This window comes from Trichoplax adhaerens, genomic scaffold, assembly GCF_000150275.1.
Source record: "Trichoplax adhaerens TRIADscaffold_10 genomic scaffold, whole genome shotgun sequence".
NCBI lineage: Eukaryota > Metazoa > Placozoa > Uniplacotomia > Trichoplacea > Trichoplacidae > Trichoplax > Trichoplax adhaerens.
The window spans coordinates 2028936-2045771 of record NW_002060952.1 but is presented as its reverse complement, the minus strand read 5'-3'; the positions used below and the strand labels follow the sequence as shown (position 1 = coordinate 2045771).

General features: G+C 34.1%; 3 protein-coding genes across 3 annotated transcripts; 2 read left to right on the top strand and 1 right to left on the bottom strand.

The window, feature by feature from the left end:
• Positions 1-1552: 1552 nt before the first annotated feature.
• Positions 1553-3134, top strand: TRIADDRAFT_29129 (uncharacterized protein; the record flags this gene model as incomplete). Its single annotated transcript, XM_002115405.1, has 4 exons — positions 1553-1661; positions 2101-2216; positions 2600-2776; positions 3033-3134. 4 exons carry the CDS (start codon positions 1553-1555, stop codon positions 3132-3134), a joined length of 504 nt encoding a protein of 167 aa, XP_002115441.1.
• Positions 3135-5019: 1885 nt separating this feature from the next.
• Positions 5020-5922, top strand: TRIADDRAFT_59386 (uncharacterized protein; the record flags this gene model as incomplete). Its single annotated transcript, XM_002115404.1, has 1 exon — positions 5020-5922. The coding sequence occupies one exon, from the start codon at positions 5020-5022 to the stop codon at positions 5920-5922; it is 903 nt and encodes a 300-aa protein (XP_002115440.1).
• Positions 5923-9115: 3193 nt separating this feature from the next.
• On the bottom strand, positions 9116-14832 carry TRIADDRAFT_29120 (uncharacterized protein; the record flags this gene model as incomplete). The annotated part of the gene is made up of 22 exons (XM_002115289.1): positions 9116-9289; positions 9452-9543; positions 9683-9756; positions 9873-9930; positions 10555-10627; positions 10729-10859; positions 10972-11035; positions 11194-11317; positions 11475-11557; positions 11651-11774; positions 11880-12079; positions 12222-12323; positions 12431-12520; positions 12630-12754; positions 12815-12896; positions 13216-13327; positions 13433-13549; positions 13652-13692; positions 13812-13970; positions 14065-14205; positions 14299-14403; positions 14662-14832. 22 exons carry the CDS (start codon positions 14830-14832, stop codon positions 9116-9118), a joined length of 2442 nt encoding a protein of 813 aa, XP_002115325.1.
• Positions 14833-16836: the final 2004 nt, after the last annotated feature.

Below are 16836 nucleotides of genomic sequence, written 5' to 3'. Positions count from 1 at the left end.
AGTACATTGTACATTACTAGATACAGCCATGGACTACGAAGAAATAGGTCAGTAGTCGATGATACAGAAGAAATGAGTACTGAGGCCGAGACCTACTTTGGAATCTGGTACTACTAATATACTAATATACAGTAATATAGACCGTATATGTTATACATTACTAGATAGAGTGATGGACTACGAAGAAATAAGTAAGTAGTCGATGATACAGAAGAAATGAGTAATGAGGCGGGACCTACTTTGGAATCTGGTACTACTAATATACAGTAATATAGACCATATAGGTTATACATTACTAGATAGAGTGATGGACTACGAAGAAATAAGTAAGTAGTCGATGATACAGAAGAAATGAGTAATGAGGCGGGACCTACTTTGGAATCTGGTACTACTAATATACAGTAATATAGACCATATATGTTATACATTACTAGATAGAGTGATGGACTACGAAGAAATAAGTAAGTAGTCGATGATACAGAAGAAATGAGTAATGAGGCGGGACCTACTTTGGAATCTGGTACTACTAATATACTAATATACAGTAATATAGACCGTATATGTTATACATTACTACAGTAGATACAGTTATGGACTACGAAGAAATAAGTAGTCGATGATGCAGAAGAAATGAGTAACGAGGCCGGACCTACTTTGGAATCTGGTACTATTAATATACTAATATAATATAGACCGTACTGTATAGGTTCTACATTACCAGATACTGTACAGTCATGGCTTACGAAGAAGTCAGTTAGTCGATGATACAGAAGAAATGAGTACTGAGGCGGGACCTACTTTGCTATCTGGTACTGTAACGTAATTCCTGACTTTGGTCACCTGGTCTACATTTGGCGCCAGATTCGTGCTTACAGTACAATTCACAGTAGCTGGACTGTACACGGTACAAGTCTTGTCTTCATTGCTCTTTTCTGTCGGCATTTAATAGAGACATTATTTTTGCTAGTCATGTGTCTAGTACTCTACAATATCCTTTGGCATTGATAATAGTTTCATTGCTTGCATTACCATCACTAGCAAAAATAATGTCACCAATATATGCCTGCAATATTGCCTACAGTACCAAGTCCACTTTATTGATAAAATGGACTTCATGCTCTTATTGGCCATCGTGTTAACCAACGAACATCCACCATACAGTTCACCCATGTTGCACGTACTGCATCGACAAGTTGACACTACTAGTACGCCGCCTACAAAAGTCAGCCGAAAGATATTATCTATTTTGCCTTCATTGAAAAGATTTCTTTGCTCAGGATTCCTTTGGCAATTGCTGTCTTGTAGGCTTTTACCTAGTTTAGAACGATTTATTGCCCTTTAAAACTGGAATTTTGACAGACAGAGCTGTAGGATCCATTCATTCAATTGCTAACTAAGATTTTCCATTGAGATTAGTTGTGGTAGTGACAAGTTGGATATCCATTGGTGTGCTTGCAATCTCCCTTGTCTGCCTGCGAAAAGCGAGTTGAAATCACTGCTGGTTGATTTTTTTGATATACACGGACTTCCCAGCGAACTAGGTTAGGAAATCATGGCTAAAGTCAATGTCTGTAATGTCTTGGTACTGGATAATCCAACAAGATCCAATAATCCCTTTCAATTTGAAATTACCTTTGAATGCATGGAAAATTTACCTGACGGTATGATTCTATCAATGTAAAAACTTTGTCCAGCCATTGCAAAAAAATGCTGCTGTGAAATTTTTTTTTTTCTTCAACCTAACGGCCAACAGCAGTGTAGTCCTTGTTGGGCCTTTTGCATACTTATCTGCAGGACATGATACTAACTCAAGACAGACTCTCTGTCATGACTAGTAGATAGGATACATTAGTAAATCTCGTAAAATAATAATTCCAATGACTAGTTGTACGCCACTAGATCGGTTTGGAATACCCGTACAGTAGTTTAATTGACTGGCTTGAGTCTACTAGACATGCTTAGAGGTGCAACTCAATGGACTAGCTTGAGCACAAATCATTTTAATGTTCAACTATCGGCTTAATTAATAGACTAACTGAAATTATCGATAAATTATGCAAGATAATTAAATCTACTATTTTCTCGAATGGATTACTCTAGATCTTGAATGGAAATTGATTTACGTGGGTTCTGCTAGTGATGAAAAGTACGACCAGTTATTAGATTCGGTTTTAGTAGGACCTGTTCCTACCGGAAAGCACATGTTTGTATTTCAGGTAATTCATCATGCATTGCAATCAAGTTTTAACAAGTGTATGTTAAACTTGATTATCCTCAATACAAAGATACTGATAATACTTTTCTGCTTGGTATGAGCTGATTGAAATCGATTTCATTCTGCTCCGCGGTATGAATGTTGTAGCAATACGTAGCTGTAGCACCATTAATGACGCTTTTAAAAATTGCTAAAACTGGACGTTAGTTACGGATTATCATTTTAATGACGTGCTTACCATTAATTAGCTACTGTAGGCATACTGAACATCTTGTACTGTACATGCAATTTACAAAGTTGATGGAAAGTGCTATTGATCATGCTATTGTTAGTAATTTTATTGAGTATTGACTTGCACTGACATTATTTGTTATATGAACACAGGCTGAACCACCTGATCCACGTAAGCTGCCGATTGATGATGTCGTTGGTGTCACGGTAATATTATTAACATGTTGCTATCGCAATCATGAATTTATTCGCATTGGTTACTTTGTCAACAATGAGTATATTGATGAAGAATTACGCGAGAATCCTCCTAGTTCTCCCATTTTCGATAAGGTAAGTGACATGCATATGGATAATATGCGTATACTGAAGGATTACTGCATCTATCCTACCTATAGAGTGTATATCTACGAAATAAAAATTATAAGAATATGTATGTAAAGTTGGCTATTCTCGATATAACAATAAAGATCTTACAGTAATTATTCGACCGAGTTCTTCGGATGGCTTTTAATAATGTACCTGGGTAGTAATAACTAAGAGAATGAATATACTTCAATAACATATATATTATATGGTACTTTTATAGCTGCAACGGAATATCCTAGATACAAATCCGCGAATAACAAGATTCAAAATCGATTGGGACGATATTACGACCGACAACACAGAATCTATGGAAACTTGTTGATGTAGACAATATATTTTATGTCCAAGGTACAATTTGTACTCCCTTATGGCTTATTGTGGTCGTTTAGGTAAAAAATAACGCTCTAGTTGGAAAATTTAAAGACAATATTTCTATGGTATAGAGTGCACAATTCGATCGGTGATACAAGTTAAGGCATCGCATGTAAATCCGTACGATTGCTTACTGTATATAATGTTAAAGTGATTTAGTTAACGACTTCATATAATTGGAAGATGTATCAGAATTAATTAAATTAGCGTAACTTTGTTTATTGCATTGCTAAAAATTCACTGATGTTAAATGTTATACTGTACGTTTAATAGAAGCCAGCGTCAATTCTTGTCCATAGCTACAATAGACTAAATGCATTCATCATAAGCATGAAAGAATTTTATGTACAACTTCTCGGAATTTATCTGACATTGCAATCTTTCGTCTAGTAAAAATTCACGTATCAATAGAATTCTTGCAATGTATTATTGGTACTTATTACTTATTCAATATCTAATTTATAGTACTGTAGAACTAGAATTATTGTAATGAGTAAATCTGCTTGCCTTTATGAACTTTTAAAATTATAATGCTGTTACAATTAAACTTGAAAGGAAAGCACGTTACTTTCTTAGATAATGATAATGATGACAACTCGTCAGATTGTTGTCTTCATACTTAAATTGTTGTGAACGTTAACATTATTCGTTTTCCGTGGTTATCCTTACTCTTGGTATTTAAAAAGGCTAACAATCTTGTTAGATAGTATACATATTACGTTATGTTTCATCGGTCTTGTTATAGTAATTGTTTAAGCCATAGCTTTATAAAACGTAAGTGTCAATTCACATTTATGAATCGATCATATCCTACCAACATGTAGCAACGATAATTTTTTACCTTGTACGATACTAAATGTATAGTTCAGTGGCTTTGACTGTGGGCATCAGCCAAGTAATTCAAGCCTTCAACACTGTATCTTTTTTCGCTGGATTATAATTATCGAACATTTATCGCAGCGTCATGGTATTAGCTCATGAGCTATATACCATTCGATATTTATGACTGTCAGTCAATGTTTACGCGCTTGGAATTTCGTGACAACAGCAAGCTTTGTTCCTAGTATAATGAGAAAATATTATCACTTCCAAGCAATTTTTTCACGTTATGTCGTCTTATTTTATATTACATGTTACAAATTCTTGCTTGTAATGATAATGTAGTATCGCTAAATTATTATTTACCTATAGACTTTTCTTGCTATTACTATATCGTGACTGATAATTGAATCAGTATGCTACCGTTTTAATTATACTGTCATCTATAATCATCAGTTTGTTGAACAAATAACCTTTCTATATTCGTGTTAAGATCGGTTCAACCGATGCTACCTTGATCAATAAATTGACGAGAGTGAATTACGTTTGTTTTGGGTATGTTTGGGTACCAGCTTGAAGGAATTTTAAGATGAACAGATTCAGTTAAACACAGAAACCAATATGCAGGAGAGTTTCATAGTAGCATATCAATGAGCCGTAGGTTGCAAATGTGATGCCTCTGTTACTGTCTGTGTGCAATTCTTAAGTCTCGAAACTATTGATATGATAAAATTCTTTATCTAAGTGATCAGTTCTTGCTTAAAATAAAAGATATCAGAAGCATTGATAGCTTGGTTACGACTCATTGCACAGCATGCATCGAACTCAATAACCCTGTATATTTTGAGCTATCTCATAAACAGGTTCACTTATCAATTTTTTGTCATAATTACGTGGATAAAAATACTACTGGTGTGTCGATTAGGCTTATCCTGGAATTACCCATTAATGATTTATAATTAAACAAGCGTTAACTGTGCCAAATTTTAAGAGCTAGTGACACAAAATTCCAAAGCATGAGCGATCAGGAGACGTATTGTAATAGTGTTACTGCATCACCTCGAAAACGTGAGTGCAAGAAGTTTTATACATCTGTTGAAGATTTAATGCTGTTACAGACGGCAGTCATAATTAGTCCATTTACCCGAAATTATGGTACAATTATGAAAAGTTGGGCTAAAGTCAGTCGTATCATGCAAGATCAAGGAATGCCATCAAGTGCAACACGTTGTCGAGATCGGGTAAAATTGTTACTTTCCTATCTTGCTCATAATAACATTGAAAAAATAGCAGCAAGCGATGAAACCAGTGAAGAAACTGATGAAAAATTGCGATTATTACGTCAACTGGAATTAAGCCGTCAAAAATGTGATAGTATAAATCTACCAGGTTCTAGCAACCAATCTGGCTCTGCTGTAACCTTTTCAGCAAGCCAAAGTAGCACCGGTCGTAGTGATCGATATCATCGATCATCTATTATGGCCAGTAATAATAATAATAATGGTAGGATACGTCATAAGAAACGATCAAGAGATGAAATTTTGGAGGAAAACAATGAATCTAATGATCACGATGAATCCAACGATGAAAATGGTCTAGATGGTGTTAGAGGAGACGACAGCCAGATTAGTAAACGATGGAAACATCCAAATCTGTCGTCATCACCTACTGATGATTTGCGTCAATTGATTCACTTGTTAAAAAATACAACGGAAAAATATTACCATTATCAAAGTCGTCTCCTTGATATTGAAGGTAAGGAGTTAGATGTTGATATTGCTAATTTAGAAGCTGAACGTAGAAGGCTGGAATTAGCCACGAAAGAGAGGCGTACTAGACAATTAGATCGGATTAAGAGGTTGGACATGGATCGTGAGGAGCGTATCAAACTAATCCAATTCATTGAAGAAAAGTTATAGAATGCTTGAGATGCATCTGTATGGTGTTAATTTTTGCGTAATCGAAAGATAAAGCGAGATAATTGGCTGCTGCTTATTAAGCATGATCTATACTTTGTAATAACTCCTATGTTAAGAAGTTCATCTCGTATGTCGCTGCGGATGTACCATAACAGACATTAAAGATGTTCAATTACGGATAAAGTTAACATATTCAAAGCGATTTAATATTAAGCATGAATTGACAATTAACATCTGATATCTGATTTATAGAAATTTTATTTTATAAATTGCAGTGCTGTAATAATTTTTCTACACTTGGCTAATTCTTTAGACCTTACCTAGGCTTGGGAATCAATTTACAACAAAATTTGTTGTTTCGTATCTAAGTTTGGCAGATTTTACCTTCAGGCCTTTCTTTGTTTCTAAAGATGAGCGATATGTGTAAATTTCGTTTCTCATTCTGAATTAACCGTAACTATACTATAGGGTAATAGGGATAAATAATGTTTTAATAACAAATTCCGTGGTAACTGATAATATATTATATTATATCTAATTAAACAGATTTAATTGTAAAAGTAAGGTTATCAACATGCATTGTGAATATTTTTATAACATTAAATGTCAAATTTCCCGGTACAAATTGTAATGATGAAATAACAAGCTCAAGACAAAAAAGGAATTCGTTGTTTAATTTGAGCTATCAATTTATGTATTCAAGTTAAAATTAACTGTTTCTTGACAAAATTAATTTGTATATAACGAAGCTATATAACAAGAAAAGACGATCGATATAAGTAATCTAGAAAGCGACACATTTATCAAGAAAAACATCCGTTAGCTATGATTTAAATAAAGCCATGATAAGTATTATAGTTTATAATATCCTAGTTTCTAATTATTGTGCTGTTTGGATATTATTTTAATAGTCCGAAATGTGACGCTCGGCTTAAATCTGTCGATAATGTTGTCCTTTGATGGTCCTCCATGTCTAGCTATGCGTCTACTTTGCTGACAAGGAGATTCTATGGGCTTTCATGTTACACCTATTGTAGCTTAGAGTATCCTACAGCAGGATTGCATTATTACATCATTGCAATCAATCTAGAAGCCCTCGGATATACTTACTAAACTAAATGATACCTACTTCAAAGCATAGGTGCAAATATTACGCTAGTGATAAGTAACATCCAGTTATCAGTGAGTACTGTATATTGACTTTGAGGATGTTATTTCATCTGTTATAATACAAATTAGACCACTTGTTAATGAGTATACACTTATCGAGATGATTAACAATAGAGAGTTCTAACTTTTCGTATGGCAGTAGCACTGACAAGGACTAATTCGTATTAGTTTCAACATAGCAAACAAAACTTAAATCACTACGTTTACCATACCTATTCTTTAGTTAGTAAAGTTAAGGTCGATATTCATCTAATTTCTATTTCAAATCTTGTTGAAAGCAATATTGAGAATGCTATCAGGCTCTAATCAAGCCACACTATATGAAAGACTTCATAATGAAATTTAAATTCTTTCTCATGATTGGGTCAACTTAAAAAATTTGGTCATGAATGATTCTCCAGATATACATGAACTTGAATTCATATCTATTTAAGATGTAACAGCCTGTTAAGTTGATGTAGGAGGAGGCACAAATTTTAAATTTTATCTCAGCCTTGGCTATGTAGGATATATCGATATCAATATTACATTCATTCTCTTAACATAATCTTATTTCCACCTTGTATGGTTTAAAACTTACTTCTATCAAAGTTTTCGCATACACGTGTTTGTTAATAAATAACTGCAATACTGCGATAGAGTAGTTTAATGTTAATAATTGTGCTAATTAAAGATCATTAATTCGTACAGGATTCCTAATAAACTGTAATTATCACGGAAAGGCTACTGGTCAGGTAGTCTGTTGCACCTAGTTTATATTAGTTCACATATTAATATAACATCAAGCTAAAGATTTGCAGGTTATCCTCAATATTCTTCAAAAATAGACGATTAGATCGCCTTCAATATCTAACGATGAGATGGATATCAAATCTACTAAATTGCTTTGTAAATAATATAGCGGCTAAGTGCAATGGTAACAATTGTACCATAGATGGTGAGTACATTCTCGAGATTAGATCATTGTATTCAGTTCGTAATCGAATATCACACATGATTTTGAATGCATTGATTTCAAGATTTAATATCTGTCATATTCCAAATATGAATGCATTGCCACATAATTTGAAAACTGATAGTTCATACCGTACTCAGCTATAGTTACTTGCATATCTCTTCAAGTAGTTTGATAGATTGTCTATGTTTCGTAGTAATATCCGATTTATTGACTGTTCCATGATTTCAGGATTAATTAATAGAGAACCGTTTTATAAAAAAATTTGAATAATGTACAAACAAACTAATCACACTCACATTAAAGAGATTATCTAGTTTTCGCTGTTAGAGAAGGGCTACGATAATTTATAGCTCTTACAATGCTTATAATGATATAATCTATGCAGTGAGTCTTAAAAATCGATGGTACAATTAGGAATTAGAGTAAAAATTACTCTTCGATATCACTAATAACAACTACAGTATAAATATTTGCGGTATTGCAACGTTTCACTTAGATCATATGTAAAATGAATTAGTACAATAATGTTATATTACTGTTAGCAAATTGAAGTCTAGGTTTGGAGCCACTTTATGCTTAAAGCAGCTAACTGTACATAAAAATTACTTGATTTAATTCATCTAAATTACATGCCATACTCCATGCTAGTATTTCGGTAATAGTCGTGGTGCACTATTTTTGTCCTTATTCATTATCGTTTAGTTCGATACCTAAATCCTCCAAGAAATGCTTTTCTTCAGTGAGATATTCTTCATACTCCTGAAATATTTGCCAATAGATTGCAGAATTGATTTGCAATGGATAAATAGTAACGAAGTCGAGTTAGCCTGTGATTAGCGCTATTTTTAACTTATTTTGAGTCGAATTTGGCGTGAACATTAAATGCCATTACGAATTAATTAAATAATAAAATAGAGAGGTCTACTGTATGATCTCTCGGTCATCACTAACTTACCCTCTGAGCTTTCTGTTCCCATTCATAATCACTTTCCTGGTTGGCGTGAGTCATCTGTTATGCATTAATATTTTACATTATTAGTCCATAGCTACGGGAACATTCTTTGATTAACTTTTAGTCATATCACTTGTTATATGAAATTTAATATGGAATTTTACCGTTATTGTTTTGGATTTTTCAGATTCACGCTGGCGTTTTTCTTCCAGTAAAATTCCCTGTCTATCAAGCGAATATTCTAATCTCTTTATTTCACGATCCAGGAAATTTTCCATAGTTAGTCGCTGGCAAACCGTAATTGAAAAATTAATATGACCTCGCTAGTACAATTTAATGCTAAATATACAATAAGATACGATACTGATAGACGATAGAGTTGATCTCAACTACAACTATGACTAGAATAAAGAGAGAAAAAGAGAAAAAGTTACAAGATATCTACTAACCTCATTACTGGATGGATGATGGAGATTCCATGGTACTTCCATAATTCTGAGGGTTCCTTCTTTATCGCCCGCTGCTAAAAGTTGCTGCCGAGCTATATTCAATTTAAAGATGATAGAACTTCAGTGCTAAGATTTTTATTCAATCCTGGAAATAGAATCTAATTTCTTTCATGTTTAAATCTGGTATTATGAATACGATAATCTACTAATGGATAAGAGAGGAAGACTTACAAGATAATTGATGTGCGTAGATGTAGGTGATTGATGCCGACGAAATATCTTGAACTAGTGAAGGCTCATGCGATCTACACATTAAAATTGACATCATTATTACTCGAGTAAAATCGATGATAGAACATTTTTCAGTGTTTTATCACTAGTAGCCACATGTTATGCAATTACTTTCATAGCTATGTCTAACCTATCCAATAAATCCCAAACATCAATCATTCCATCAACTTTACCAATAAAAATAACACCTAGGAAGATAAATTCAATTTAAATTAATACTAAATTCCAATATTTATCTGACTTTACATCAGCTCTTTTACTAACTACAAATTATTCAGTCTCAATGTTTAGACGCATAGGTTTAAACTACGAGTAATTATTAAGCCAAATTTTAAATGGCAGTAGTGTGGGTTCTTTGATTTACAATAAATTGAGTATTTCGATATTTGAAAGTTTCAGATTAATATTCTTCGCGTAAAAATTAAAGAAGCTTTGCAAACTTTTAAAGATTGGATATCATATTAGTAGTATAATCGATATATCGGACAAAATCAGCTTTCGTGATGTGATCGCATTTAATGACTCGTAGTCTACATTATTCAACTAAATGGATATTAAACGGTTTTTTCAGATTTTTTATGAAATTTCGCTGTTACGAGTAATAAGCTATTTCAACCTATGAAACGTACATACTGTATTTTGTTTAAATATCATACTCTGATATAATGAGTACGAAGCTGTTTACATGACTAGAAAGATTTCAGCAAGACTTTATAATATTGTGTTAAATGGATAGTTTAAAAGAAATACTACTGCATGGTGCATCATATTTAAGGCGTGAGTTACAATTAATGTTGGAATAGAAAACCTACTTGGACGCGTAGGGCTCCAGTGGCCATAAGTAAGTCGTTTCGTCGAGGATGATGAAATGAGCAATGGTCCAGTCTATGAAATAAATCCAGATTAATCAATGAAATGGCTCTGCCTTTCATTAGAATTTCTATAATTACAGATTTTTACAAATATTCGTTGCAATGTCATTTTACCGTAATTCCTTCCTTCCAAATGGCAAAATGCCATGGTCCAACGGAAAGATATATACCATCGAAGAATGGCGATTGCTGAACAACATTAATGTAGCTATCATGTGCATTAAGGTAATAATCCGGCTTAGCAGCTAAAAAATTTCAAGACCCAAGAATTAGCTTGTTTATTGGAGCTTAGTTGAAATGTAACACATAATAAAACAGTTTATAGAGAATGTATGAGCGAGATCAGCTCATTCTTACTAGTTAATTTTCCCGTATCAGGATCTTTATCCATCTTCCAATCGATATAAACTAATCGTCCATCCTAAGTTGATAATAAGTTAATAAGTTATGACGATTTTAATGATCAATCCTAGTTTACTCGAGTTACTATACTGATAGTAAGCTCAATCACATATTCAAAGTAGACAAAGAATCTACTGCAATCTACTATATGTTGATAGACTGTAATAAAACTCTTACTTCGGTACCAATAAAGAATTTGCTGTTAACGCCATCCAATGTTAGAGGTCTTACACGGCTTGTGGCTGTCGGAGAAGGTGAATGAAATGATGCACTGCTATACTCTGAGACTAATCGCTGCGGGCTAGGAGCTGGAGGTAGGGCAGTTTGTTGGTGCGATTTACCTGAGCAGGTTAGAAAAGTACAGAAATTACGATTATAGTATTCAGTTACAGAATTTAATCTATTAACTAATCATAATTAAACTTATTAGCTTTTATACTAAAGGAATCAATTACAACTTACTCTTTCGAAGATGTCGAGAGGAAATACTAAAGCAAGTAGGCCCCAGTTCATTCATGGATTCCGATTTTGCTAATGACACCTGAATAGTATTTAAGATGTCATGATCCACTGCAGTTTAAATCTAATGCTCATTATACTACTATTTATGGCATATCCTGATATTATAATGAACCTTCAATATAGGTTTCCAATTTAAATCAAGGTATTTAAATCGCATCGTAACCGCGGTCAGTGATATATCTTCCTTGTCTTTGGCTGTCGGTTTATTTGATCTTGTATCCCAGAACAAGACAGAGCTATACGGATAACAATGATAATGAAAGTTATATTTTAAGAATATTGAAAAGCAATTTATAAAGATACATAGAAATGATCATAGTCATTGCTAGCATTTTTCTTACTTGTCAGGTGAGCATGTAATTAGTTGGTTGCATTGTTGTGATTTATTCTCGATAACGATACCTTGACGACCGATTTCAATTTGCTCAGGTATCCACTGCAAATCAGTAATTGCTGCTCGATGACTAGCTTCGATCGAAGAAACTGCACAATATTTGATGATAGGAGCATGTTCCGATTGTTCTTGATCATCAAATCCAGGCTGAATAAACATGAAGTAGAATGACTAGTTTTACTCTTTTAGGTCAATTTAGGAAGATTAATCCTTTCAATTTAGAAATAAATTCAGTAGGACCTAATTAAGCCTCTACTCTAATAATTAAATTTCAAATGCAAATATGTACCAAATAATTCATGGTATTCCTGTTTTTCTTAGCATTGGCTTTACCACGATATCCACGACGCTGCAATCGATCAGAGTGCGCAGTAATATCCCATATTACCACCTGATATTACGGAATTTAGTTATTAATACATAATCTACGTATTACCATTTTGCTGGTACAACGATTATCAATCAATTTAAATTTTAATATTTGCATTTATTAGTTACCTGGCCGTTAATACAACCACCAGCAACAAGATTTGGATCACTCGGATTAAATTTGAAGCAAAATATATCATCTGGTGCTTCCAGCATTAACTAGTACAATGATAATTAATCATAGATCAAAATCTGAAATGGAACATAATTCAGTTGCTATGACAGAAAGCAAGCCGTCTCCATTATTTTAATACATCCTTATATGAACCTGAGGGTGAATAGGATCTGCAAAACTCCATATTAATATCAATGATGATGTCATTAAACAGCGTGAAAATTGCTCAATCCGTTCGTAATATGATAATTTTTCAGCGCAGGAAACAGCAACAATACCTAATTGATAACATTTGTTTATTACGTGAAAGAGTATTAAGATTGAACACTAATCGTAACTACCTTTTATAGTAGGATGCCAATCAATGCAGGTAATATGTTTATCTTTACTAAATTGTAAGTCGGTAAAGGATTGAAATTCCTAGATTAAGAGTACGAATGTGTAAACAGTTAGCCACATTAAATTTTAATCTCTCAGTAACATACGCTAAAGCTAAAATTATTACTTATTCATTTTTAGTAATTATATGATAGTTAATTTAAATTGGGCAAGAAAGCTTATGCGGATTTTTCGGTTATGAAATAAAATGACAAAGGTATAGTAAATTAAGATATTGACACTTATACTCCTGATCCTTATTCATTCAAGTATTTATTATAAAACAATTTACCAACAGTCGCTGTAATATTTATGCAACTTATATTCGTCCTATCAGACGAATATCTACGATTTTCCATACCTTAAAATTTGTGTTGCTTTGACTAACGATAGTACCATCAGATGATGTTAAAGCAGCATAATCATCATAGAAGATATTCATAATTTGATTTTGCTGTAGTGCGAGTTCGAGCCTATAAAAAGAATTGTTAACTTTTAGTAATTATTCAGTTTTTAAAGTGGTCAGATATATTTTTGTGAACTTATTGCGAGAAAGCCAGTTTATGACTCAAAATTACCTTGGCATAGCTTCTACAATTGTTTTTTTAAATTTTGCTGAATCTAGAATGTCTTCAATTTCATCTGGAGCTAATTCCCGAGGTACATATTGAGTATTGGCATTTCTCGGCTTTGGCCTTTATTAAGATAATTGAACGTGTTAGGTCTAGCGTTAACTAAGTACTATTTAGATTAATAGATAAAACTATGCTATAGTAATTAGTGGCCTTCAATATTACCATATAGTTTGACTGTAGCTGTCGTCGACAATTGGCACAGCCTAAGTATTAAAGCATTGAATAAATACATGGATTCAGTTGCATGTGAGCTATTTACAGTCAAATTAGAAAAATTTGCTTGTCTAAAATGTTAACTTGGGCTATTATATCGCGATATTACCTGTATACCGGCATCATGTTCTAGTTTTTTGACCTTATGGGTCTTATCGTCATAAGGTAAGCATTCAATATAGCCATCTTTAACGTCAGTAACGTTACGATCTGTGAAATTAAGAGGACTTCCAAAATTTGCGCGTGCACGGGATAGGCAGAAGTTTTTCTGAAATTATGATGTATTACACTATAAACGACAGAGGCTAAAAGAATTTTTACAATATTATACAACAAATTATAATTTACGACCGATTGCTCACCCTGGTCCGACTTTGGCAAATATTCCCTTCTTCGATCTCTAATTCGCTACCATAGCTTGACCACGGGCGAGGCGTTCGCAGTCTACGAGGTTCGTAAGGGGTTGCCTCCTCGGCATCATTTTCCAATTCGTTGTTTGCAGCCTGCAGAGAAGGATATTTAGCAGTATTTGAGGGTTCAATAGTTACAGTTTGACTTTATAGCATTTTATAGATTGAGACTAAAACAATCTTTACATTGAGAAAATTTTCTTTAGCTTCTTCGGTTTTACAAAGGAAAAAATTCTGTCCATATTTGAAATCTGGATCGTATACTATTAATACTTCTTCTCCTTCATATTCCTAGATGGAAGAAATATTAGTAAAATATCAGTTCATATCAAACGGAAAAGATATAAAGTCGTTGCTATTAAGAATAGTCGGGTAAACTTTATTACTTTATATAGATTTAAAGTAATGTACGAATGAAACATAGATGTAAGCGATGCAATGAAGGCTATTAATTGCCTACAACACTGATTTCATTACTTGTGGGTGTTGTATCATCAGGCTTGGCTTGAAAATTGATGACAATCTTTTACGACAATATTATTGTATTACCTCAATAGTATCTTTTACAAGATGAAAATCAGAAATAGCTAAACGATTTTTCATATCTTCCAATATCTTCTCTTTGGAGATGAACTTATTTGGGTTTTCGACTGTTACTTCTTCATCGACTTTGCATTCAAAGATAGCTTGCGACGATGAAGTTAGAAATAATGGAATCATCCATTCTGGTGGAGGTACTACTTCTACGGCGTCGTTATCGCCATTTTCAACCGGCGGTGATTTATTTTCTTCCTTAACTTTTTCAGGCATGATGGATAGGCTTATTCGACTGCAATTAATTGCTGTAGCTGTATGAATTCTTAACCTGGTACATTAAAAACAAGAAATTCAAGCCAATTTCGTATATAGTAGAATGATCGTTGACAATCTACCCCTCTCCTGTGTTACTATGGAGACGAGGTTCGAGAAAGACTACGCATGTGTGAATAACATGTCCATACAGTAGAAGGTTATGGGTTCCATTCATGATAGGTGTTTAGTTTGTTGATCAGATCGACATGGAAATAAGTTGATTAGTCCAGTCGTTTCATGACCGTTTGGGTACATCATAGCGTAGTCACCCACCAAACTGCCATTATTTAATATTTGGAAATCATTCTAAATCCTTACAACGGCAGTATGGTGGTCATTGACGTGTAACAAAGAGTCATGTTTGAGTACCTATACTGATCGGTGGAAAACACATCAAAGTTTAAAATTGTGCTACAGACTATCCGATTTAATATTCATTCTGCTTGTGTAGTCGACGATCAAACTAAAGAAAGACCCTCTTACTATTGTAGGTTAGAAGCTGTTGAGTCCAACAGTGGGGATCTCGGTTCTGCTTGTGAACAACGAAGCAATTGTGAGACGAATATTGCATAGGAGGCAGTCGTAAGATATATCATCATGGTCTCCATGTCATGGACAACAAAATGCAGTAGCGAATAACTAGATTTCTTAATCTAGAGCTAAACGTCAGTGAAGTACAGTCTGGTTAGCTTGTGCAAGAGTTGTTGCATTTCAAGAATTTGCATGTTCTGCTCGTGAACAACGAAGCAGTTCTGAATCGAATATTGCATAGGAGACAGTTGTCAGATATATATCATCATGGTCTCCATGTCACGGACGACAAAATGCAGTAGCAAATAACTAGATTTCGTAATCTAGAGCTAAACGTTAGTGCAGTATACTCTGGCTAGCTTCTGCAATGGTTGTTGCATCTCAAGAATTTGCATGTTCTGTTTGTGAACAACGAAGCAATTGTGAGACGAATATTGCATAGCAGACAGTCGTCAGATATACCATCATGGTCTCCATGCCTTGGATGACAAAATGCAGTAGCAAATAACTAGATTTCATAATCTAGAGCTAAACATCAGTGCCGTTATAGTCTGGCTAGCTTCTTGCAATTGTTGTTGCATTTCAAGAATTTGCATATTCTGCTTGTGAACAAGGAAGCGATTCTGAGTCGACTATTGCATAGGAGATAGTCGTCAGATATATCACCATGGTCTCCATGTCTTGGACGACAAAAAGCAGTAGTAAATAACTAGATTTCATACTCTAGAGCTACACGTTAGTGCAGTATAGTCTGGCTAGCAGATGCAAGAGTTGTTGCATCTCAAGAATTTGCATGATATCGTTTCTTGCGTGCTATTCCATGGGCTGCAAATGCTTCTAAAGTTGCACGTATAATTAGTATCTCTAACAGTATTTCATAAAATATGATAAAGTATGAAATAGAAATCACAAGGGGGAAAAATCTACAGTTTAGTGTGAAGGTGTGCAAATATTCATCCAGTACTCTTGTGCTTGCGTCAATTAATACTGTCGATATATTTGACTAGATGATGATGAAATTGTTGGCTACTAGGCAATACGATCAAGGAGTTCCGATCGAGCGGTGCTGGGATATGTTTATAACGATAGTAATGAAAACAGGGTAGAGACTCGCAGCCCGTTCCAAGCCTATCGAGCGTATAAGAAAAAGAGGAAGACGATCGAGAAGGGAAAAGCTTACTGGCCCACTGCTGCCTGCCACCATTGGAATAACTAAAGTGCCCATCAAACGGCTCGAATTGGACTTTTTGGCCACCATTAGAATCATTTATTGGAGGAAAACGACGTTGAAACTATTGCTGCGATATCTACCCCTTTTACTATATTAACAGACGATCTAAA